Genomic DNA, 25,051 nt, shown 5'->3' with positions numbered 1-25,051 from the left:
CGTTAAAGTGGGATAGGCTCCAGTCGCGACCTTTGACAGGACAAGCGGTTACAGAAGATGAATGAATTAATAACTAGTAATGTTAATTATACTTCTAAATTGTCTGTTGATAAAAATATAATCATTAACATATTAGATCATAAAGATCATTAAATTCATCTGGAACAGCATGAACGCTTTTATTGTGAAGGCGCAAGCTCTTTTTTGTTTGTTTTTTTTCAAATGTGACGTATTTCCTGTTGTGCCAAGGTTCAGTGTGCTGGGGAAACTCCTCTGTCAAAGCTTCTCTACCTCGTTTCTACCTTTAATTTATTTAAAACACCTCTGTTACCGTCGTGTAAATTATCTTTTTATATTCTCTGAAGTTCATACCACTATTGTCTTCAGGTGTCACCGCGCGGGACGCTTGTTATTCGTGTCATTTGTCGCCAAATCTGCCCTTTCGGAGCTTGCTAACGTTAGCCCAGCGGGTAGCCACCATTCACTCTCTGAAGAAAGAATCGATTAATCGATATCATAATCATGGCTCAAACAGGAGTCGCAGCCGAGACATCGAAGGTAAGAAGATATTTTGTGCTACCGTCTTCTCACGGTGTCTCTTGTTTATTTGTAATGTCACGGAGCTACTGGAAGTTTTGGTAGTGCTAGATGCTAATGCTGATATCAGGCCTTATCCAACATGGCCTGAGTGGCAGTCCTCTCCTTAAAAGGCTGACCGATAAGTGGGTCACCGGGTCCACTATGGGACAAGAGCTGGTCTCTGAGACATTTGGACATGACCTCATGTGGTATTTATGATAACCAACTTAACTTTAGCAGCTGACTAGGCGGTAGACTCAGAAACCAATTAGTATATTTCTATTTCTGTGACAGTCCTCACCCTTCACCCCAAGTCTATAAGTACGATTCAGATCTTTTAATTTGTAAAAAAATGTATATATGAGTTTCTAGAGTACTTCATATATATTATAAGTAAAAGTCTAGCATTCATTATGTTATTTATATAAAAATACACATGTTACTTTCCAACCACATGTGGGAGGGACTGGGTTCAGACATGTCTGAACATGTCTCACTTGTGGTTTTACTGCACCTGTTTCCGGATGGCTCATGGGCTGATTAAACTAGCCGTAGTCAAATCAGTTCGTTTTATTGACCCAGGTTAGTCTGAGTCACTCCCTAAAGTCATCCGCTCGCTTATTTCTCTCTACAAAAAAAGCTAAATGTGGAGTTGGAGAAGTTGATTATGTAATATGTAGGAAATTTCATTGTAGAAAGGGACATAACAAATGTGCAAACATAGAGGCAACAGGGAGCTTTCAGGTCCATGGACTTACTAAACAATATTGAAACGGGTTATCTTTGTAAAAATATCAGTATTCAAACGTATAGTGAAACTTGTGTCCATCTTCAACCTCTCTGCGAATCCTGAGGTGCACGTTAGCGACAAGCTCATCGGTGTGACTTTTTTGCTTTCTTCAGAGTCCGTGGGGGTCGGTGGCCCCGGCAGCTCCGGCTTGCTCTCTTGCTGAGGTGATGAGCGAGCAGCTGGCCCGGCAGCTGGATGAGGAGAACAACGCCTTCCCTACTCTCTCAGAGTAAGCTCATCAGTAGATGCCTCCACACATGGCCAAGCATCAGATTTCACCTCTACAGATCTGGTTGCATGTTGATTGTGCTAATTTAACTGTGTCAACATCTCAGTATGCTGTTGTTGTTGAATACAGGATCATTTAAAGGTTTTTATTTATTTTTTGAAAGACTATTATACCCTTTAAATTCCTGAAATATTAGTCTGTGAACTAAAAGAGAAATTTACATTTTAATTAACATAATAGAAAACACTCTGATAGCAATGATACAGATGCTACTAACTGGAGCAACTGTGGCTCAGTAGGTAGAGCAGGTTGTCCATTAATGGTTCAATCCCTGGAACATGCCGAATTGAACACTGAACCTCCAGTTGCTCCCAGTGTTTGGCACTGGTGTGTGACTGTATGTGTGCTTGTGTGAGTGAATGAGTAGATATGTAACTAAAAAGTAACCAAAGTGTGCCACATTGGGTATTTACTTCCTGAAAGGAAATGTGGCTACAAAATACTACTGATTCCCACTACAGGAGGCAATGTGTATGTAATTCAACCTTTTTCTTTAGCCTGTACATCATCAGATTCTACCACATCTGCACATTATAGAAACATAAAAATATTAATATTTCCTCCATATGGCTGTTGTAAACACATGTAACTGTCTAAGGAAACTAATCACAGAAGAATGTTGCATAATAGTGTAAAGCTAACTTTCCGTACAAGATGGCGACATTGTGTTTGCTATCTGTTGTACCACCATTAGCCCACTAGTCGGAGGCAAGTGACCATGTATGAAATTGAGACGCGGGGCTCAAATTCTCAGGCATGTGGTGCATGGTTCTTGAAGAATCCTGTGGATATGCACAAAAGGACCACAAAAGGAAATAAAACAATATCAAATGCATTTGTGGTCAATAGTTTTTGGTTTTGATGTAATATTGAGACACAGTTTGGCTTCGTGTTTCACAGCCAAGCTTCTCTAATTTCAGATGGCATCCAACTTGGCAGAGTGGATTGTGTGTACTTTTGTGTTCCATTTTCACTGTCCCTCATATTTACAGGACTCTTATTTTTCAACTAAAATATTCAGATTGGTACCAAACAAACACAGCTGTTATTTTCATTTCATTTTTTTTTTTTTAAATGAAACACGGCTTTCATATGGAGGACAAAGGATTCAGTGGTTCTTGTCGAATTTAGATTATTAAGACGTCAAGTCAGAAATAATTAATCTTACCTCTGTGCTTCTGTTCTTCTCTCAGTGCCGGCGCTGATCATCTGCTCTCTGATGAAGCCCCTGAAACAGACAGCGACCTGATGCTCGCTCAGATGCTGCAGATGCAGTTTGACCGTGAGTTTGACAACCAGCTCCGCCGGGAGGAGAAGAAGTTCAACGGGGACAGCAAAGGTAGAAACACAGTCATCTGTCTGTCAGTGTGCAGAATTTGAAGTTTTCTTCAAACATTTATCATAATAGATGGTCGTTGTGCTCTCACACTTATTGTTCAGTTTTCTGTAAATTAAAGTTTTTGCTTCCCGTCCAGTGTCCATCTCCTTCGAGAACTACCGTATGGTCCATCCTTATGAGGACAGCGACAGCTCAGAGGATGAGGTGGACTGGCAGGACACTAGAGACGACCCCTACAGAGCCGGTAATACTAAAGAGCACCAGCGTCAGCGTTGTCAAGTGTATTTTATTCAGTATCACTTTGGTTTTAATAATTTCTTCTTTTTTTTTCTGACCCAGAAAAGCCCCAGACAACACCCAGGAGAGGCTTCTCTGGGAAGGGCAAGAACATCACCACTAAACATGACGAAGTGACCTGCGGCCGCAAGAACACCGCTCGCATGGACAATGTAGGACTGCCTTTATATTCATTTATGTGTGTTCATTATCCTCAAACCAACTTCAGTTTTATGTATGCTTTTTTTTGTCTAAAAAGTTTTGTTCATGTGACGTAAACAACACTTAACATATTTCTGTGGATATTATTTATAACTTCAAAATGTAAAGGCAGATATTTTTATGTCAGTTTTATTGCATATGTCTTGGTATTGGTATTTTAACTGTGATTGAGTAGTGACTTTTATGTCTCTTTGGTAGCTAAAAAGCACCTTTAATTTTAAAAAGGCGAAACATTTAGCATTTAGTGTTAAGAGCTAGTTAAGTCCAGAACACGACAGAAGCTCGAACTCTTAGAGCACCGTTTAAGAACAGTACAACGACAGAGAAGAGCTAGACAAAAGCAAAGGCATGGGAAAGAAGATGTGAAACTAGAGGGAAAGCCTTGTAATAATACCACAAATATCTGGAGCCAGTGACAACATTAGTTTTCGAATAAATTGTCTGGACACTGAAACTGAAATAAGAGTTGATACTAAATTGATTCATTAAATCAGTAGCGATACCCAGGTGATTGTGTGATTCTGTGTGCAGTGACAAAGCCTTTTTAACTTTTTTAACTAATGTTTCCTTCTTGTTTTGTTTCTTCCTGCAGTTTGCTCCAGAGGTCCATGTCGGCGATGGGCTGGGGATGGACCTGAAGTTGTCCAATCAGGTGTTTAACTCTCTGAAGCAGCACTGCCACAGCGAGCAAAGACGCAGTGCCAGACTGCATGAGAAGAAGGAGCACTCCACTGCCGTACGTACAGGAACAAAACTTCAGACCTGAAAACAGTTAGCAGGAGTCCTGCAACCGCGTTGATCAGACACATCTCTGACGACATTCATGATCAATGAGACTTCTCTCTCTCCTCAGGAACAAGCAGTGGACCATCGCACTCGTCTGCTCATGTTTAAAATGGTTAACGCCGGTGTGCTTGAAAACATCAATGGCTGCATCAGCACTGGGAAAGAGTCTGTCGTCTTCCATGCTGACGGAGGGAGGTGAGTGAGGAGGAAGTCAGGAAAGGAAAAACCAGACATCTAGAGAATGTCTTGCAGTATGAAAGCATACCTGCCAGCATGTACTATTTAGTTTTTTGTGCTTCAGCCTGGAGGAACAGCCAGTCCCAGATGAGGTGGTGCTGAAGGTGTTTAAGACGACGCTGAACGAATTCAGGAACAGAGACCGCTACATCAAAGACGATTACCGCTTCATCGACCGCTTCAGCAAGCTGAACCCGCGCAAGATCATCAGGCTGTGGGCCGAGAAGGAGATGCACAACCTGACCAGGTGACTAAACTACTGCTGGGCATGGTTTCTTTTTTATTACAGCCTTGTAGTTAATCAGTCTGTTTGTGTAGCACTTTGCTTACAGGCTTTATAGCTGACTGATAAGTTGGTAGTAATTTAAAGGGACAAACTATTCAACACTAATACATTCAAGAAACAAAAAATAGTGAAGACAAACATAAATAAATAAATAAAGGGAATAAAACTGTTAGGACAAAATAAATTATGAAACATACACATCTACTTTAAGTGCTACATGGTGAACTTAAATATACATGGTGCTTCTGCCTCCTGCCTGAACCTGGCATTAACCACGTGCTACGTAGCTAAACTGAACAGTCTAACAGCGGTACAGAACAGTCTTTGTTTTAAAAAAAAAAAAAAAAAAAAAAAAAAAACAGATCTGCCGTCCTTTTGTCTTCATTGCAGGACAGGAATGATGGTTTAAGGTCAGCCTACACAAATGTGAGTCAGTATAACGTCCTCTGAGGTGATGAAAACATGATTCTGTGTGTGTGTTCAGGATGAAGAAGGCGGAAATTCCCTGTCCGGAGGTGGTGCTGTTGAAGAAACACATCCTGGTCATGTCATTTATAGGCAAAGACCAAGTTCCTGCTCCCAAACTCAAAGACGTCATGTTGGGCTCTGAGGACATGAAGAACGCCTACTACCAGGCCTTACACGTACGTACACAGACAGGAAGTGGTGCACTGTCTGGTTTTTTGTTTGTTTTGTTTTTTTTTTGCCTGAGATATCATTATGACTCAGCTGCAGAAGCAAAAAAAAAAGATTTAATTGAGGAAAGAAGTCATGAAATCGTTAATTTTATTTTTGAGATCAGTCACAATTTACAATTAAAAGCCTCTTCACTTTTTGTGATTTCATTTTACACTCTGTGTGGATTAAAAAGGGAGTTTCAGTAGTTCTCTCTGCAGCACCAAAAGCATAGCGAACCATGACTTCAATATGGAACTGACTTTCTCTGTCAGTTTGAGCTAAATAGCAGCAACATTTCCAGGAAAGCTGTAAAATATGTGACCTGTAAAATAAAGGATCAGAGTGCATGTAGTTATATTTGATAAATTAATTTTCTGTGTGACTTTTCTCTTCATGTGTACAGTTGATGCAGCAGCTGTATCAGGAGTGTAATCTGGTTCACGCTGATCTCAGTGAATACAACATGCTGTGGCACGAAGGGAAGGTACGACTTTCATCCTCAGATATCATCCTCCCATCTGTTTCTTTCTTTCCCCCCTCATTTCCTCCTTCTTTTCGTGCCTTCACTCATTTCTTTTCCATCTCTTCTTTCTTTCTTTCTTTCTTTCTTTCTGTTGTCGACTGAATTTATGGACGTCCCTTTCCTCCTGTAGGTGTGGCTGATTGACGTCAGTCAGTCCGTCGAGCCAACCCATCCTCACGGCCTGGAGTTCCTCTTCAGAGACTGCAGGAACGTTTCCACGGTAACCACCAATCCAAAACCCTGAAGATATTCAGTTTACAGTCACCCGTGACAGAGAAAAAGCATCATATGTGATAAAGACTTAAAACAAATAATCGATTCTCAAAGTAGTTGATAATGATTAATGCAATGTTGCAACTCCCATACATTTACGGATGTCAACATCCTGGAATCCAATCACATACATGTTATTTCAATGTGCAGAATAAAACCTAGCACCAACTTCAGAGATGTGTTTGTGCATTTTAGTTCTTCCAGAAGAGAGGCGTGAGCGAGGCAATGAGCATGTACGACCTTTTCAATGCCGTGTCCGGACTGAACATTCCTGTTGGTGAAGAGAGCGAGGCCGAGTTCATGGCTGAGGTAATGCTTTTTGACATCTTGTTCTAGTTTGTAGCTTCAAATTTTTATTTTTCTCTCCTTGAATTTAAGGTTAGCCTTTAACACACACCTGGGCTTAGTTTTCCTCGAGGCCTGATTGATTCATTTATACTTTGGCATTCCTCAAACTATTTGTTTTCAGTGTATCACATATCTATATAGCTGAAATTTATAACCTGACCTGATGGTGTCCATGTTGGGCCTATTCAGACTTGAGATCTGCTCTCGGTTTCTCTGTATGTAAATAACCAGCGCCATCATGTGGTCAGTAAAATATTGCAACAGCTGCTCCCTCTAATGCAGTGGTTCTCAGATATGTTCTGTCATGCCACAATTTGTTTGATATTAGAAGGGTTTAATGAAATAGCACAGCAGATGAAGATGAGGAAGAGGATTGTGCCATTCGTCGATTAAAACATTTAAAAGCAGAACCAGAGCGTGAGACAGTATGCAGCACCTAAGAGTCAGGTTTAGTGCAGAAAAGCATTTTAAACTCAGTCATTTTTGGGGACAGATTAGCTGTTTGTGAATTCAGTGGATTTCACAAACTCTTTAGCAGCCAAAGCTGATCTCAATTTATTACTCTTCACACATGTTCTTTTAACTTCTGCTTTCACAGATCGTGGCGTTGGAGAAGAGGAACGAGGATCACGTGCAACGGCGGGGGAAGAAATCATTCCCCGTGGACTCTGAGGACGCTGGCCCTCCTTTAAGACCAGACGAAGATGACTAACGCCCACCCAGCTCGCTCTCTCTTCACAATCCCACTGTGAGGAAGAGACGAACAGAGGAGGCATCTCTGCTGCCTCCGACATCCTTTAAACCAGCTGGACGGATCGCCTCCTCCTGGCTGCTGGGAGGATTTTACGGTGTTGGATGTTGAAATCAGAACGATTGAGAGGCACCAACATGGTTTCCTGAAGCTGAGACCACACGTTTTAACCTCCTGCTAATAATCCTGATGATAGTGTGTGTCTTTGTAATCATAGCAAAAATGCAAACACAAAGATTTTCACTCTGGAACTCGTATTCCAGCTGAGCTTTTCTCAAACTCTCTGATATTTACTCTAAATTCCGGTCCTTCCACCACATTGCAGTTATTATAGTTTGACTTCTGGGTAAAACTAGCAACTCAAGACAACTTCACATTTTCAGCATGTAGCTTCATCAAGGTGGATTTATTATCAAGCTGGCAACAGAAGAATGCGTTTATTAGAATGAGAAGCAGAAGTTTGGTGAATTTCAGCAGTGATGGTGCTTTTATAAACCTGATATTGTTTGAATGAATCCTGCTAACAAATGGAAGATGCAGTTAAAGATGATTATAAATCAAATAGAAACAACCTTGAAGAAGAGCTCCTACAGGGATCTACCAGTTGCGCCTATCAGAGTATTAAAGCTGAAACCCTTTTCTGTTTCTCTGTTGCCCGTTCCCTTTGGTTCAGTTTGTTAAAGTTGGAATTATCACTGAATTTTAAATTGCTTTGACATCGTGTCATTAAATGTAGGGGAAACAAAGGACTTCCATTTGCAGCAGGAAAGAAAACATGTTATACAATCAGGAAGTGGGGAGTTTGGTCACTTTATTTTGACTGTATCTGCTAAAACTAATGTCTGGATGGAAAGTGTTGGTTTTATGGTGAATATTCAGATTAAATGACAAAGCATGACGAATTAAACTCCTTTTGTTTCGACTTTCATTTTGTAAGAACATAGGACTTTTGGACTCTAGGTGGTGAGAGGAGGCACTCTGTCACATGACTGTCAGCAGGGGAAACAAGTCAGCCTGTCACCTTCACAATAAAAGCTGAAAAAGACTCAGAATAAAAGGAAAAGAAATGAAACGGTAAAATAAAATATAAATAAATTCACATTTATTTAAAACTTCTCTATTAATTCAAATTAAAAAATGAACTGAGAGGTAAATACATTGATTTGTGAGAAATGTCTGCTGTTATTTTGAATGAATATGATTATCAAAACTTATGATCTTTGTTTCTTCTAACTTAATGAAACATTTCAGATCATGAACGATGCTTGAAGTTTGATTACTATATACACCGATCAGCCTCAACATTAACGCTAACCATGTTGTGACAGTCCAGTGTTCTGCTGAGAAACGTTTGGACCTGGCATTCATGTGGATGTTACTTAGAGATGTAGTACCCACCTAGACCAGACCAGGCACCCCCACCCCATAGCAATGACACTCCTTGATGGCAGCAGCCATCCCCAGCAGGATGCAGCCTGACACACACACACAAAAATAGTTTAGGAACAACTCAACAAAAATAATGAAAAACAGCACAAGGTGTTGACCTGGCCTCCAAATTCACCAGATCCCAAACTGATCAAGTATCTGTGCATGCACTGGAACAAGTCTAATCCACAGAGGCCCCAAAACTCCCCACTAACAACATTCTGTTGCCACACACCACAGGACACCTTCAGAAGACCCACGTCCAGTCTCTGGTGAGACACAACTGTTTTGGAGGCACAAGGGAGACCCACACAATATTAGGAAGGTGGTCATAATGTTATGCCTGATCGGTGTGTACAGTAATATGTGATTTATGATAATAAATCAGTCGGCTGCCAAAGCACACCTTATTTTTTCATATCAAGAAAGCTATCAGTTTATATGATTTCATCCGCTCTTATTGTGAAAGTCTCGGGCAAAAGTCACGTGGTGGTCAGTTGACGTGAAGCGTCACGGCTCTGCTCTCGGTGACAGTCAGGACGCGGAACTGAGTAAAAACATTTACTAAAGCGGCCGACAAGTGTGTGAGGATGACGGACGAGCATTACCTGGAGCTGAGTGAGAACCCGGTGCAGTTTGAACATGCCTCCAGCGTCAACAACGTCTTCTTCGACGAGGCTAACAAGCAGGTGAGCTAGCTAGTTAACGTCGATGTCACTAGCTAGGTAGCTAGCTGACTGTTTAAAAACATTAGCTTTCACTTTAAGTGTAATGATGCAACATATTTCTTAAAGTATGGGGATAGACATGTAATTATTTTTTAAGACAAATATGGGTTACGAGTTATTTCTGATTTCTAGCTTAAACAAATTGAGTAAAGTACATCATCAAATAAGTAAACACACCACTGTAGAAGAAACTGTCAGACTTCACACACACTAAACTGATGTGATTGTCTTATCTGATTCTTTTTTTCACACTTAATCTATTAACCATTTAATCAAAGCATAAAAGCACCCGAAAACATTGAAAACTGTCAGTCCAAATAAATTTGAATCAATTAATTGTTGCAGATTTTGATTTGATAATTCCACTTTAAGGCCCTGCCAGTATTAATGATTATTTGTGTTATTGATCGATCGTTTGTTCAAGTTTTTGTAAAGAACTGTGGTTGATTTATATGTGTTAAACAAAGAATTTTCTGTCAATCACATTGCATAAGGGACTCAAAACTTAAGTGGGTTAAGTCATGACTGTAGACAAAGATACCCAATTAAACAAATGAAACAGATATATTTGTTTAGTCAAGAAAATGGATCATTTTGAGGTGCAAAAGTAAGTGAACCCTTGTTTTGAACTTTGACTTGGCCATCCTAAAACTTTCTTCTCTAAACACTTTGTAGAACGACTTGTGTTCTTGGGCTCGTTGTCTTACTGCATGACCCTGTTTCTCCAGATTCAGCTCATGGACAGATGTCCTGAAATTTTCTTTTAGAGTCGTTGTTATAATTCAGAATTCATTAGTACATCAGTGATGATAAGCCGTCCTGGCCCAGGTGCGGCAGAACAGGCCCAAACAAGGACATCACCGTGCCCAAGTTTTAGGTCCTGATGCTGGAGTATAGTGTTGTTTCATCTGCAAACATGAACCAAACTATTCTACTTTGGTCTCATCTGCCCACTAAACATTTTCTCAGTAGTCTTCTGGCTTGTCCACATGATGTTGAGAAAACTGCAGAAATGTTCTTTTTGCAGAGCCGTGTCGTTGTCCTTGCCACTCTGCCATCACATCCTGGTTATTCAGTGCTGATGGTGGACTCATAACATTAGCCAATGTGAGAGAGGCCTTTAGTTGCTTACAAGTTTCCCTGGGTTCCTTTGTGACGTCTCACGTTATTATGCATCCTTCTTTTTGAGTGATCTTTGTTAGTGGACCACTCCTGTGGAGGGTAACAGTCGTCTTAAATCTCCTCCATTTGATCACAACCTGTCTGACTGTGGATTTGTTGATTCCAAACCCTGGTTTTGTAACCTTTTCAAGCCGGATGATCAGCATCCTCAGAAAGCTCCTTTGTCCATGTCATCATACACTTGTGTTGTGAAGATCAGACTGAGACAAATCACTGATTTTCTTAAAAAAATTTTTTTAAAACAAAACGGAGCACTAAATGACACCTGAGTCTCATCATAATGGCACACACTCCTGAACTCGTGGACTCTAATTTGAGTTATTTTTATGCAGTAATGTAGAAAATTCTGATGGGATCAAATTCTTAAGTTGCACTGTATATCTATCTTTTGGGGCTCTAAACTCTAGGACAAATGTTTACTCTGCTTGCAGGTGTTTGCGGTGCGTTCCGGTGGAGCTACAGGTGTAGTGGTCAAAGGCCCAGATGACAAGAGCAGTGTTGCCTTCAGGTACGTCTGTTTCGTGTTGTAGATTTGTGGAGAACGGTTTAGTGATCATAAAATGTTCTTTTTCCAAGGTACCTCTGGCTCATGTGGTGCTCAACAAGAGATCTGATTTTATCCCTCCAATAGTAACATGTATGTGAACATGTTGTGCTGTTTCCCACCACAGGATGGACGATAAAGGAGAAGTGAAGTGCATCAAGTTCTCCATCGGGAATAAGATCCTGGCCGTGCAGAGAACCTCAAAGTCTGTGGTGAGTTCAGGCCCAGCGTATTTGCTGGATTGTCAGGCAGCTTCACACACTGACTCGCTGACTCTGTCTGCAGGATTTCATCAACTTCATACCTGACTATCCACACACAGAGTTCACGCAGGAGTGCAAGGTATGCTTCGTCAGTGCGTCTCCTGATTCGCGAGCGCCCTATGGTGGTGGAGACTGGCTCTGTCTAAATTGTTGTGGTTTGTGTTCTGCAGACGAAGAATGCTAACGTTTTAGGTTTCTGTTGGACCAACTGGAATGAGATCATCTTCGTTACTGACCAGGGAATAGAGTTCTACCAGGTAATCCCATCCCTGTCACGTTTTAGGGCAGCAGTCAGTCTGTTCATTGTTTCTGAGGAAGTTTGGATTTTAAGCACCTTCTTCTTGAGAAGTACAGTTATAGAGAAATATCAGATGAACCACAGGAAGCACTGACTGTGTCGAAAAGGAACGTTTACCACAGCAGCAGAACCACTTTGTCATTAAAGTTCTGTAGTGACTGATGTTTTAATGCAAACACATTTTAACTCTCCGTGTAAGCGGTTCAGCTCTGATCAGGATGATTGATCAGGGTGAAGAAGTATTGATCCATGTTTATTAATGACGACAAACTCCCACTGCAGCGTTTTGTCTGTAGACCTTGAGCTGTGTGTTGAACATGTGTTCAGGTGTTTCCAGACAAGCGTAGTCTGAAGCTGCTGAAGAGTCAGAGTATTAATGTAAACTGGTACCAGTACTGTCCAGAGACCGCCGTCATCCTGCTGTCAACCACCGTGCAAGGAAACATCCTGCAGCCATTCACCTTCAGGGTAACGAGAGAGATGTCTGTTAAATATTCTTATTCCAGTTTCAACCGTTTATTTATTCGTCATCTTATTGATCGCCTTGTGGATGTTTCAGAACGGGACCATGTCCAAGATGTCCAAGTTTGAGATCGAGCTGCCCGTCGTCCCTAAACCTGCCAAACTCAGCCTGTCTGAGCGAGACATCGCCATGGCAACCATGTACGCCACGCGTTTAATTCATTAGTTTTGAGTCCGTTTGCTTGGCTGTGGACTGAGCCATCTCTCTCTCTTTCTCTGTCTCTCTGTCTTTAGTTACGGTCAGCTGTATGTGATGTACCTAAAGCATCACTCGAGAACAGCCAACAGTCCAAGCGCCGAGGTGGTGCTGTACCACTTAACAAGGTAAATACACCTGAGCTAGCATCAAGCTTCTTAGGCTGAAGGTTTTATTTTATTTCAGATGTAAAAAAAAAAATAAAAAAAAAAAATAAGTACTACTTAAACTGTCAGTCACGTTCTTGATTAACTGGTGTCTGAAATGTTCACTCCACCGGTTCACTGGATAAAATAAATGAATTTAGTGGAGAGGGTAGCTTGTTCCTTAGCTCCAGAAGACCTGTGTTCTCTACTCCAGAAATGTTCTGGTCATCCAACGCCATAAACTCCCTAACCCTCTCTGGAACATTTTTTCTCCTTGACGCTGTCTCCAGGAAACATTTCTCTTCTTCTAAACGCAGCGTTCAGTGTTTGTTGTTGTTTCAGTGCAGCCTTTGCCTGAGTGGACTCCATGGATTCTTTTGTAGGTGTTGGTAGTATTGAATGATGATCTGTGTTGTCTGAGTACATTTCCTCTCCACAGCAGACATGTTTAGTAATGTGATCTTGGTTCTACTTCTTGTGCTATTATTGATTGATTATTGATTATTGGTTTTAACGCTAGCAAAAAGAAGCTAGCCATTAAAACAGAAGAAGAACAAGATGTTTTGATGCTACAGGGACGTTGTTTTGGTTTATGGCAGACTTAATTCAAGGACATCCCTGTTGATATTGAACAACAGATGATCGTTTCCATTCTGGTTATGGGATAAAACCAATTTTCATGGCGAAATCAGTGTTATTCTGTATCGATTCATTGATCAGTCATTAAAGGTTAAATTTATGGAGATCTATATGTGGACCGTCCTTCAACGTGTTGGTGTCAATCTTAGGGATGGTACCTGTAAGAAGAGTCACGTGTTGAAGCTGAACACGACGGGGAAGTTTGCCCTCAACATCGTGGACAACCTGGTGGTTGTTCATCACCAGAGCTCCCAGGTTAGCTTTTAGAGAGCCTGTTCCCGCTGTCACGATACACCTCACCCCACCAGTCCCACATTTAAAGATCATTTATTGTCTGTGCGTTAGACGTCTCTGATCTTTGACATCAAGCTGAAGGAGCCGGACTGTGCTGTCAACACTCACCAGCCCGTCCTGCCTGCCAGGTCCATACACCCCTACAGGATACCTCTGTCAGGTAGCCACACATTAACACACCTTCATCGTGGCTCCTCCTCCGTATTCTGAGAGTTTGATCCTCTCTTCTTGATTCTGCAGGTCCAGCGGTCGTTCCTTCTCAGCCTCCAGTCCCATGCCAGCTCTGTATCCTACTGACTCAAGCTGTGGTATTTGATTGTCTTAACGTGTCTTCTCTAGCCTGAAACGTTGGTCTGGTTTTGACCCACGCCTCAAAATGAGATCCAGATGGTGTGTTACCAGACTCCTATTCGCTATGAGGCGTTTATTTCCCTGACCGTTGCTCCAGATTCTTCCTCCTGGAGTGTCTTCCAACCCGATATCATCATCAGTGCCAGTGAAGGTGGGTGGGGATGTATGGTGCAGAGGATGCACCAAGAGTAGTGCTGTGTCGATGCATCAGTGGACAAAAACCTGCACCGTACAAATTGTTCACCACTAAAATAAATGAAAACACTGAATTCTCTGGCTCATGCCTGTCTGTTTGTGTCAGGTTACTTGTGGTACCTTCAGGTGAAGTTGCCTCCAACCGTCAACCTGCTGCAGGACAAAGGCAAACTGATGGACTTCCTGTTACGGCGGAGAGACTGCAAGATGGTCATCCTGTCCGTCTGCTCTCAGAGTATGTCTGACTGTCCATAATTAAGGCTCTTTAGGGTACTGGGGGCCTAGACAACGCACATTTCCTGCTTCACTTTCCACTTCCTCCTTCACTTTCAACAATGACAACTGAAACTTTCGCTGAAATTTCACCGAAGATGAGTCATACTACAAATGTTGGTATCACCAAAGCTCCTCAGTTAACCTTCCCTTGATGTTTTCCATTTATATTGATCCAAAACAATCAATTTGAAAACTGCGGAGAGGAGAAGCAGCTGGAAATACTAAAGCGGAAACATGCTACTACCAATCAGGACCAATCACAGCTCTTTGAGGTCTGCGCCGGCACTGTGCGTAGTTACATTTATGTGGAGGTGCATGTCAGCTATGGCACTAGGGTCTGAGCACGTTCTGGGCTGTTGCCCCTAGCTACTGTGTCAAATTGACGCAGAAGTCTAAACCAACTATGTCCAAAATCAGCCTGAATCTGAGACCTTGCTCAGAAGATAAAGTGTTCTCATCAGTAACAAAACTCAGCAATGTTGATTAATATGTATTTAACATATTTAAAATCCAAACTGGAGATAAAATTATTTTCACTTATTTGACAAATTAAAAACATACACATAATATTACTGCATATTGAAAACAAATAACGCGAACAATGTTTTTAGACAATGCAGTTTTCTAATATGATGAGAAGAGACCCTGGACTGAAGCTGAAGCCTCTTCCTCTTCTCTCATAGTCCTGCAGGGTGGAGAAAAGGGAAGTCTTCCTGTTGTGGCAACCGTCTTCGACAAACTCAACCAGGTCTATAAAGAATATCTGGAGGCAGAACAGAGCTACACTGTGGTGAGCGAGATGACTGCCTGTGTTAAAGGTTTCTGAACACACACCACCACACATGATGTGCAATTTAAACTGTTATTTTCTCTTTCGAGGCCATGGAGTCTGGTTCAAGTCGAGGCAACGCTGCCCAGAAGCGTCCGGTCAGAACTCAGGCGGTCATCGATCAATCGGACATGTACACACACGTGTTGTCGTCTTTCACTGAGAGGAAGGTACTCAAACACACAACGTAAAATCTCTTTAAATACTCCTAGTCCTCCCACCTGAAAAACTCCTAAACAGGTTCAGCAGAATGTTATGTAACTAAGTAGGTCATAGGGTGTGTGGCCTTTTTGCCAGTGTCTCTAACAGATCATGCTTTAAACCTATAAAAACAACTGTCCAAGTGTATTTTATTCCAAAAGTGTTTCTTACTAAAATAAATATTTTAGTTTAATAAACACAATGCTGCCATCTTGTACTGAAGGTCAGCTTTCCATTGATATGTGACATGCCTCAGTTACTTGTTTCCCCATATGGAAGAAATATCAATATTTTCATGGACCTATAATGTGCCCAGTGGTTGAATTAAATGATGCACAGGCTAAAGAAAATGGCCAAAGTTTGCTGTGTGTACAGTATAGCGTGAATCTGTGGTATTTTGTGGTCATATTTCCTTTCAAAAAGATACAAACTCAGTACACTTTGGGTACTTTGGTCGTCCAAATGGTCCACCTGGTACTATTTATACTAAAACCTTTATAGAATATGTGTGTATTTCTATAACCACTTGGTACAGTCACACACGTGGACAAAATTCTTTGTAGAAAGAAATAAAAACCCACAGTGGTCACTAAAATAACTCAAGTAATAAATAAAGATTTACTGAAAATTGACTAATGAAAATCAGACATTGCTTTTGATTTGTGTTTTAACAGAATCATTTTTAAAAATCAAACTAATGAAACTAGAAGAATAGTCCCAATTTTTCGTTCTCAGCCATTCTTGGGAGTTTTTAGCTATTTGTTTCGGTTCATTATCCTGTTGGAGGACCCATGACGTACGACTGAGACCAAGCTTTCTGACACTGGGCAGCACATTTCGCTGCAGAATGCCTTGATAGTCTTGAGTTACATTGTACCTTGCACAGATTCTTTCGGTGTTTCGGATTCTTTCGACCCTGGGTTCTCCATTTTCGATTTTCGGTTTCGGCCAAGAATTTTCATTTTGCTGCATCCCTACCCAGAATGTTTTAGGTATGTCTTATTAGGCAAGCTTCACCTTCAAGTACCCTAGGACTTAAGAGCCAATTGACCTTTGGCTAAGCCCCGCCCTAGAATGTAGATTGACCAATCACAGCCAAGAGAGCTCCCACAGGGGTCCGACACTTTTTCCACAGCGCTCCATTGACTTTAACGCAGGCGTCTCATATTTTCGGTCTCGGCAGGCTATACTGTCGGTATATATCCAGCATCCAGGGTATGGATAAGCCCAATGATGTGCGCGCAAAACCCTGTGGAGCTAACCAAAACATCACCGTTACAGCTTAAGTTTCATAGTTGTTGATACGCTAGCACACGCTGAAGAAATACAACGTTATACGTGCGTAACGTTAGTCCGTTTGCTTCGTAATAACGATTATAGAAGTGAATAGAGACGTACCCAGCTTTGCATGAACAGTGTTGCTCCTTGATATTGATACCAGAGCCTTATAGATAACCAGAAAACCCGAGCCCAGAAGAGAATGTCGGACGTAGCAACAGTAACTAAGGGGGGCGGGGCTTAGCCAAAGGTCAATTATACCAATTATTTTGTCAATCGATCGACTATTTGCTTGATTCGTTAAGTGTCAGTGCTGAACAAACCTCCACAGAGGCCCCTACAGTCCAAAGTTGTGTAACATATCTTGTTTTGTTCATTTAAAAAAAAAAACACACACACACAGTGTATTTGGTTTACTGTGACAGAAGACAAAGAACTGAAAATATGTGAAGCTGAAATCAGTCTTCACTTCAAAAATTGCTCCAGAAGATGATTTAATTAAGTATTTTTTGTTTTCAAAAGTTAGTTTGAAAATGTAGTTTGAACTAAAGCTTCCTGAACAGAAATATACAGTGACTTAAAGCCAGGTTGAACTAAACTAAAATGAAATCAGTTGACAGACGCTTGCAGAGGAAAGGTCTTAATGATGCTTTGATTTGTCACTGGCTTTATGTCTTCTTGTTTTCTGCAGGGGGTCTCCCATAAATTCATCATTGCCGTGCTGATGGAGTACATCCGCTCTCTGAACCAGTACCAGATCACTGTGCAGGTGAAACTGAGCAGATCTGTCTTTACGTCTGATTCAGACCTCATCAGGTCTGCCTTTAACTCAGATTAAGATTAAATACTTAATATGCGTTTGTTATTGATTGTTTGTCTTCCAGCATTATCTGTATGAGCTGGTGATAAAGACGCTGGTGCAACACAACTTGTTCTACATGCTGCACCAGTTCTTGCAGTACCACGTCCTCAGTGACTCCAAACCGCTGGTGAGTTTAGAAATGCGTCCTCAACTGGATCAAATTAGACCAAAATGTAAATCCTGCCTTGAGCCAGCTGGAAGACAGTTACTGCAGCTCTGTTAGAGGCGGTCCATCAATAAACTCAACATTTATAGCTTCATCGGACCTGTAACAGCTCAAAGCTCGTCACTATGTAAAGACCAGGTGTCAGGTTTAGCTCCCACATAAAGAAATGACTGTCATCGGTTCATGCTGTCATTCAATAGACCTAAATTACAGAGGTGTGCTGAGGTTATAATGACAGACCATGCATGCTTGAATTTGAATTTTTTTAAAGCTTTAATTGGAACATATTGTTGGAGACGTATAGACAGAAATGTTGCATAAATAAATGTTATAAAGGTCCTAAATAGGGCTGGGTATCACTACTGATTTGATTCTGATGCACAAGGTCCTGTTTCAAATCAACATTAATTCATTTAGACGTACTTCTGTTATGAAACCATTTTACTGGGCTATGATTTGGAATTTCACAAAACTAATGTTGTCATTGGTTCCAAAGATTTATGGTAGTTCCTCAAGATGTTCCCTCTAGACTCACATCTTTCACAGCTCCTCTCTGTCCTCATACTGTTTAATCCATGACAGTGGTTCTGTCAGGACAGATTCCTAACCAGAGGATGCACGAACTGGTGTGTATTTAGAAAATTGATCAGAGGACTTGATGAATTGATATCAGATCTTTGAAATCAAGGATGAAAGATATGATCAAAGATATATTATTGATTGTAACCCAGCTTTAGTTCTGAGGCCTTTACTTTGTAGTATAAAAATACACAGATCGGGCATAACATTATGACCACCTTCCTAATATTGTGAAGGTCTCCCTTGTTCTGACTCATCAGAGAATGGACATGGGCCTTCTGAGGGGGCCTGGTCTGGTCTAGGTGGGTGCTGCATGTCTAAGTAACAGCCACATGAATGCCAGGTCCAAAGGTTTCCCAGCAGAACATTGAATTATCACAAGATGGTCAATGTTATTTACTTTTCCTTTTTATATTGTTTGTAAAAACTGAGGACAGAAAGAAACCAGAATCTACCAACGAGCAGAACTCGTTCCAGAAACTTCTGGGACTGTAAATCCAAATGTTCTAGTTCTGCTACATGTTCTTTTATTTCATTTTGTGTTTCTTGGTCTTTCTAGGCCTGTTTGCTTCTGTCACTGGAGAGTACGTATCCTCCTGCACACCAGCTGTCTCTGGACATGTTGAAGGTATCCAATACTTGAAATAAAAATGAACTACTAGAAATCAAGTTTAGAGTCGAGGTTCAGCTGTTTGTCACACAGAATAACTGGTTTTTATCATGTTTCGGTTTGTTAAAAAAAGAAAAACAACCCATCTGCAGAGCATGGTACTTATTGTGTGTGTTTTCAGCGTCTGTCCACGGCCAACGACGAGATCGTGGAGGTGCTGCTGTCCAAGCAGCAGGTTCTGGGCGCGCTCAGATTCATCCGCAGTGTCGGTACGGTAATTCACTGACATGGACACAGACTTAAAGCATGGTCACATGTCAATAAACTGGGATTAATGGTGGATCATTAGCTGAGGCTGATCTCAGGATCAAATCAATCAGTGCTCTGGAGCTTTTAAAGTTAACTTTATGCTCCGATCTGATCTGATCTTAAACTATGACTGTCAAGAACATTTAAAGGCTTTTCTTTTCTTCCTTGTTTTTCTTCCTTTGCCTGAGTGGAGTCTGTTTAGTGATTATTTTTTCTAGTTGGTAGTATTGAAAGATGATCTCCTACTACCACCTCACCAAACATCCACATTGAACAATTGCTGTCTGAGGAAAGTCAGCAGCTTTGACGCTAGCTAACCGCCATTAAAACAGAAGAAGCAGTACAGGGATGTGGTTTTGGTTTACAGCAGACCTAAAACCAAGAACTAAAAGACTGGAAGTTATTTGTTTTGTTCGTACAATTTAAAAATGAATTCTAAATCGGCCCCATACCGATGGTCTGAGGTTTGCCGTAGAGACTGTGTGTGTTTCATCATTTTTACATTTACCTTCTACTTATCATGGAGTCTGTCTTTAACCTGTGGTCTCTGTCCTGGAGCAGGCGGCCATGACAACGTGTCGGCTCGGAAGTTTCTGGACGCAGCGCGGCAGACCGGAGACCAGATGTTGTTCTACACCGTGTTCCGGTCGTTCCAGCAGAGAAACCAGCGGCTCAGAGGAAGTCCCAGCTTCAACCCTGGTGAGAGCACGCACACACACACACACACACACACACACACACACACACACACACACACACACACACAGAGGTTCACCTTAAAAAGATGACTGGAAAAAACCAGAGTTGACGATGAACTTCCTGTTTTTCTCATTATTTGGTGGCCAGAAGTTGCAGGAAGAATACTGATCATTTTGAAACCTTTTTTGCTTCATTATTTTGTTTCAAGAGTTTTAATTCACAAAATAATAAATAGTGGTTCTGACTTAGAACTAAGAAAAGCTCAACTTGTTTGAATCATCTTTTAGTATTTTGTCCAGTTAAAGGTTACTTTACTTTTATAAGAAGGTTCTGTTTGATGTTTGTTAACGTTTTGGAAAAGTGAGTACATTGAAGTTTTTATAGTTTAGTATTTTTTTTATTTTATTTTTTTAACATTCAGCTTCCAGTTGTAGTGATCTAATGGAGTGAATAATAATGATAGTCACTAATGAAAAGAATCATTAGGTGCAGCCTGTGTGATGAATGTCTAATAGCTGTCATCATGTTGTGATCACTGAACAGAAACTGTGTGTGTTACCAGGAGAGCACTGTGAGGAGCATGTGGTCCACTTCAAGCAGCTGTTTGGGGAGCAGGCACTGATGAAACCCTCCACCGTCTGAACCAAAGACACGAGCCAACGGGGCAAGAATCGCCGTGCATGTGCACACAGGCGTCACGCTTCCAGAGACCTTAACACGCCCCAGAGGAAAAGCAAACTTTAACATCCAGACATACCTGCTCAGGTGTGCATCAAGACATCAGAATAAACCCACTCCAATGACATGTCGCTCTGATGTCACCTGTTGCAGGCGGGGCCAAAAGCTGCACCTGTAAGGAGCAGCGCTGGAACAGTGTATTATTGTCTTATATGGACATAAGACAGGAACCAGCTGTAAACGTGTTCATTCTGTAAGATGAAGAGAAGTCTGTTTAAATTCAACTGTATAAAGAAACTAATGTGTTTTAAAGATGTTCAGTGATACTAAAATGAAATATATTATGTCCACGTGTCTTTAAAGTGGGCTCTGTGTAAAACTAAATAAAAAAAAAAAAACAGAACTGCAGGTATGGGTGTTGACAAGGGGGATTTCTGGGATTCATTCACAAAAACTAATACACCAAGCACAGAAAAGTGTATGCTAAAGTTCAACATGAGAACATCATGCTAACAGTTTACTACACTGACACATACAGAACAACTTTTAGAACGCTGAAACATTATACTATACTATGACATCATGCAATACGATGACATCCTACACTAAGCCATACTATGACATCATGCAGTACGATGACATCCTATACTAAGCCATACTATGACATCATACTACACTGTAACACCATTCTTTACATGACATACCATCCTACAACTTCATACTATATAGTGTCACATCTTAATACTATGGCACATCATATCGTACTATATCACAACCCGGCTCAAAGGACAAAATGTGGAGACCACACATGAATCTTTTAAATAAAGTTAATGCAGTCAGCAAATCTGTCATGTGCTCAACCAAACCCAACTAAAGAAGTGAGACACACAGAGACTGCTCAGACACATGCAAGCGCTTCTTTATGATTAAGTAATGACTTGGTATACCTTAAACTTCTTAGAGAAGTAGCTAACTGGTCTAATCCTAGCCCTTTTCATTCTTCTGTAACACTGCTCCAACCCCAACATCATTTGCGTAAACTACCAACTGGAAACGCAAGTCCAGTCTGCCGCAAGCACGTGAGCGAGGATGACTCAGGTTCTTAACTTGGTCAAATGCCTGTTGGCAGATGAGGACCACCGCTACCACAGCTCTGGAGCTGCTACAGAAGTCAAACTGACAGAACCACAGAGCCATCCCTAGAAAACGCAACAACTCCCGTTTACTGTATCAGCCTCACTAAAACATTATGCTCATTAATGTATGTTGCAGTTTAATCAGGCGCAGACAGTTTGAACTGTTCTAGAATAACAAGGTGACACAATTTATCAGTAGTAGCCACATCCACCAAAGATTGCTGGTACAGACATCTTTCCTTCCTCAAAGCTAGTTTTTGCATCTCCAAATCCAACATCTCCAGTGTTTTTCATGTTTAAACTTAAAAAGCAGCAATTCTTTCTGTTATTCAAGTGTTAACCAGCTATTGAAGCACCGCCATCACGCTTATCTTCCTCCAACAAGCAGCACAAGTCAGCTTTTACAATACTCTTCAGGGTATCCTTTGTTTGTTTCGGATCAGCAACCACAGAGTAGTGATGAACTATCCTTATCACTTGTTCCTTGGTACATTGCTCCAGCAACACTTCAGGGGGAGATTGGATAAATTCTTCCACAATGTCAGCCATAACCAGTCTATAGCTATGGTACCTCGTTTGATACCATAGCAACCTGCATAACAGAATTGGGGTAAACTCTACAAAATTGTTAGGCTAAACAAGTGGACAATGAAAACCTGAAAGGCTGGTATCACCCCATCCTAAAATAACTAACTAGCCGACCAAACTTGACCCCAGTCTTACATAGTATGGCTTAGTGTAGGATGTCATCGTATTGCATGATGTCATCGTATGGCTTAGTGTAGGATGTCATCGTATTGCATGATGTCATCGTATTGCATGATGTCATAGTATGGCTTAGTGTAGGATGTCACCGTATTGCATGATGTCATAATATGGCTTAGTGTAGGATGTCATCGTACTGCATGACTAAGAAATAGACTGGGGTCAAGTTTGGTCGGCTAGTTAGTTATTTTAGGATGGGGTGATACCAGCCTTTCAGGTTTTCATTGTCCACTTGTTTAGCCTAACAATTTTGTGGAGTTTACCCCAATTCTGTTATCCAGGTTGCTATGGTTATGGCTGACATTGTGGAAGAATTTATCCAATCTCCCCCCGCAGAGTTCCTGGAGCAATGTACCAAGGAACAAGTGATAAGGATAGTTCATCACTACTCTGTGGTAGCTGATCCGAAACAAACAAAGGATACCCTGAAGAGTATTGTAAAAGCTGACTTGTGCTGCTTGTTGGAGGAAGATAAGCATGATGGCGGTGCTTCAATAGCTGGTTAACACTTGAATAACAGAAAGAATTGCTGCTTTTTAAGTTTAAACATGAAAAACACTGGAGATGTTGGATTTGGAGATGCAAAAACTAGCTTTGAGGAAGGGAAGATGTCTGTACCAGCAATCTTTGGTGGATTTGGATACTACTGATAAATTGTGTGACCTTGTTATTCTAGAACAGTTCAAACTGTCTGCGCCTGATTAAACTGCAACATACATTAATGAGCATAATGTTTTAGAGAGGCTGATACAGTAAACGGGAGTTGTTGCGTTTTCTAGGGATGGCTCCGTGGTTCTGTCAGTTTGACTTCTGTAGCAGCTCCAGAGCTGTGGTAGCGGTGGTCCTCATCTGCCAACAGGCATAGTATGGCTTAGTGTAGGATGTCATCGTATTGCATGATGTCATAGTATGGCTTAGTGTAGGATGTCATTGTATTGCATGATATCATCGTATTGCATGATGTCTTGGCTGCACTGGCACATCCCGGACCACAGCATTGCAACACCTGGCTTTGTGACTGTGCGGGCGGACAGAGACGTGGCTACTGGCGGCAAGAAGAGGGGAGGCGGGATTGCGCTGTTTGTGAATGAGCGGTGGTGTAATCCCGGACATATCTGCGTTAAGGAACGTCTCTGTTGCCCAAACGTGGAACTGCTGGCTGTAGGGTTTCGTCCCTATTATTTGCAGAGGGAGTTCACGTCCGCCATAGTGATCACCACCTACATCCCCCCATCAGCCGAGGCCGAAGTGGCTGTTGACGTCATCATCACCACCATCTCCCGTCTGCAGACGCAGCAGCCAAACGCCTTTATGGTGATAAATGGGGACTTCAATCATGTCACCTTGGACAGGACCCTCGCAGACTTCACCCAGTATGTGGATTGCCACACCCGCGACAACAAAACCCTGGACCTGCTGTATGCAAATACCCTCAATGCATACAGTACCACTCCCCTTCCCCCCCTTGGCAGGTCAGATCACAACCTTGTCCTGTTAACTCCTAAGTATGTCCCGCTTGTCCAACGGCAGCCTGTGTCCAAAAAGACTGTAAGGAGGTGGACACCAGAGGCTGAGGAGGCCCTGCAGGACTGCTTTGAGTACACTGACTGGGAGGCACTCTGCCAGCCTCATGGGGAAGACATCAGCAGCATGGCGGACTGCATCACAGAATACATAAAATTCTGTGAGAATACCGTCATAACACCCCGGACTGCTCGTTGTTACTCCAACAACAAGCCTTGGATTACCAGCGACCTGAGGACTCTGTTGAACGACAAGAGGAGAGCCTTCAGGTCTGGAGACAGGGAGGAGCTAAGGAGGGTACAGCACCAACTGCGGGACAAGATCAGAGAGTGCAAAGACTCCTACAGGAGGAAGCTGGAGGCCAAACTCCAGCAGAAGAACATGAGGGAGGTGTGGTCAGGAATGAAGGACATAACGGGCTGTGGGGGGAGAAGCAGGCTGTCTGAAGGCAACTTGGAGCGTGCGAACGAGCTTAACAGCTTCTTCAATAGGTTTAGCTCCAAGACTCCTGTCTCCTCTACCCCTACCCCCCACACCTCCCCACTGCCTCCAACGCTCCCACATCTCATGCCCCTACTCCTCCCCCTGCGGTGAGCCTCCAGGATCAGACAATGGGAACTAAGCTCACTACTCACCCCCCCACAGACACTCCCCCCACCCCCACCCCCTGCTTGACTGTGACGACCGGCCAGGTGAGGAGACAGCTGGAGAGACTGAACCAACGCAAGGCGGCAGGCCCTGATGGTATCAGCCCCAGGATATTGAGGACCTGTGCCAGCCAGATGTCTGCTGTTCTCCAGCATCTCTTCAACCTGAGCCTCAACCTGGAGAGGGTGCCGCTTCTCTGGAAGACCTGCCTGGTTCCTGTGCCTAAGAAGTCATCTCCATCTGGCCTCAGTGATTACTGTCCAGTTGCCCTTACATCCCATGTGATGAAGGTGCTGGAGAGGTTGGTGTTGGCCCACCTAAAGCCACA

At 42.0% G+C, this 25,051-nt stretch overlaps 2 protein-coding genes across 2 annotated transcripts; both read left to right on the top strand.

The window, feature by feature from the left end:
• Positions 1 to 248: 248 nt before the first annotated feature.
• Positions 249 to 8,302, top strand: riok3 (RIO kinase 3 (yeast)). The gene is made up of 13 exons (XM_084566187.1): positions 249 to 558; positions 1,483 to 1,598; positions 2,852 to 2,997; positions 3,134 to 3,241; positions 3,337 to 3,446; positions 4,088 to 4,231; positions 4,349 to 4,476; positions 4,583 to 4,765; positions 5,289 to 5,448; positions 5,886 to 5,966; positions 6,136 to 6,225; positions 6,474 to 6,587; positions 7,225 to 8,302. Exons 1-13 carry the CDS (start codon positions 523 to 525, stop codon positions 7,336 to 7,338), a joined length of 1,530 nt encoding a protein of 509 aa, XP_084422313.1. The 5' UTR covers positions 249 to 522; the 3' UTR covers positions 7,339 to 8,302.
• Positions 8,303 to 9,312: 1,010 nt separating this feature from the next.
• On the top strand, positions 9,313 to 21,041 carry rmc1 (regulator of MON1-CCZ1). Its single transcript, XM_084566089.1, has 21 exons — positions 9,313 to 9,494; positions 11,147 to 11,223; positions 11,387 to 11,471; positions 11,545 to 11,601; positions 11,693 to 11,779; positions 12,148 to 12,288; positions 12,380 to 12,483; positions 12,577 to 12,666; positions 13,473 to 13,578; positions 13,669 to 13,777; positions 13,858 to 13,902; positions 14,066 to 14,119; positions 14,270 to 14,398; positions 15,123 to 15,229; positions 15,319 to 15,438; positions 17,439 to 17,516; positions 17,632 to 17,736; positions 18,914 to 18,982; positions 19,146 to 19,233; positions 19,835 to 19,972; positions 20,535 to 21,041. The coding sequence occupies exons 1-21, from the start codon at positions 9,396 to 9,398 to the stop codon at positions 20,612 to 20,614; spliced, it is 1,968 nt and encodes a 655-aa protein (XP_084422215.1). The 5' UTR covers positions 9,313 to 9,395; the 3' UTR covers positions 20,615 to 21,041.
• Positions 21,042 to 25,051: the final 4,010 nt, after the last annotated feature.

Source organism: Chelon labrosus (genome assembly GCF_963514085.1).
Source record: "Chelon labrosus genome assembly, chromosome: 18".
NCBI lineage: Eukaryota > Metazoa > Chordata > Actinopteri > Mugiliformes > Mugilidae > Chelon > Chelon labrosus.
The sequence above is the reverse complement of the archived record's forward strand: the minus strand, read 5'-3'. Positions and strand labels throughout refer to the sequence as shown.

Excerpts from the sequence above, each read along its gene's own strand:
- riok3 (XM_084566187.1), top strand. The coding sequence starts at position 523 with ATGGCTCAAACAGGAGTCGCAGCCGAGACATCGAAG. Across the intron at positions 1,599-2,851 it reads GCCTTCCCTACTCTCTCAGA|TGCCGGCGCTGATCATCTGC; the intron begins GTAAGCTCATCA and ends TTCTTCTCTCAG. Across the intron at positions 4,766-5,288 it reads GAGATGCACAACCTGACCAG|GATGAAGAAGGCGGAAATTC; the intron begins GTGACTAAACTA and ends GTGTGTGTTCAG.
- rmc1 (XM_084566089.1), top strand. The coding sequence starts at position 9,396 with ATGACGGACGAGCATTACCTGGAGCTGAGTGAGAACCCGGTGCAGTTT. Across the intron at positions 9,495-11,146 it reads TCGACGAGGCTAACAAGCAG|GTGTTTGCGGTGCGTTCCGG; the intron begins GTGAGCTAGCTA and ends CTCTGCTTGCAG. Across the intron at positions 17,737-18,913 it reads TCAGTGACTCCAAACCGCTG|GCCTGTTTGCTTCTGTCACT; the intron begins GTGAGTTTAGAA and ends TGGTCTTTCTAG.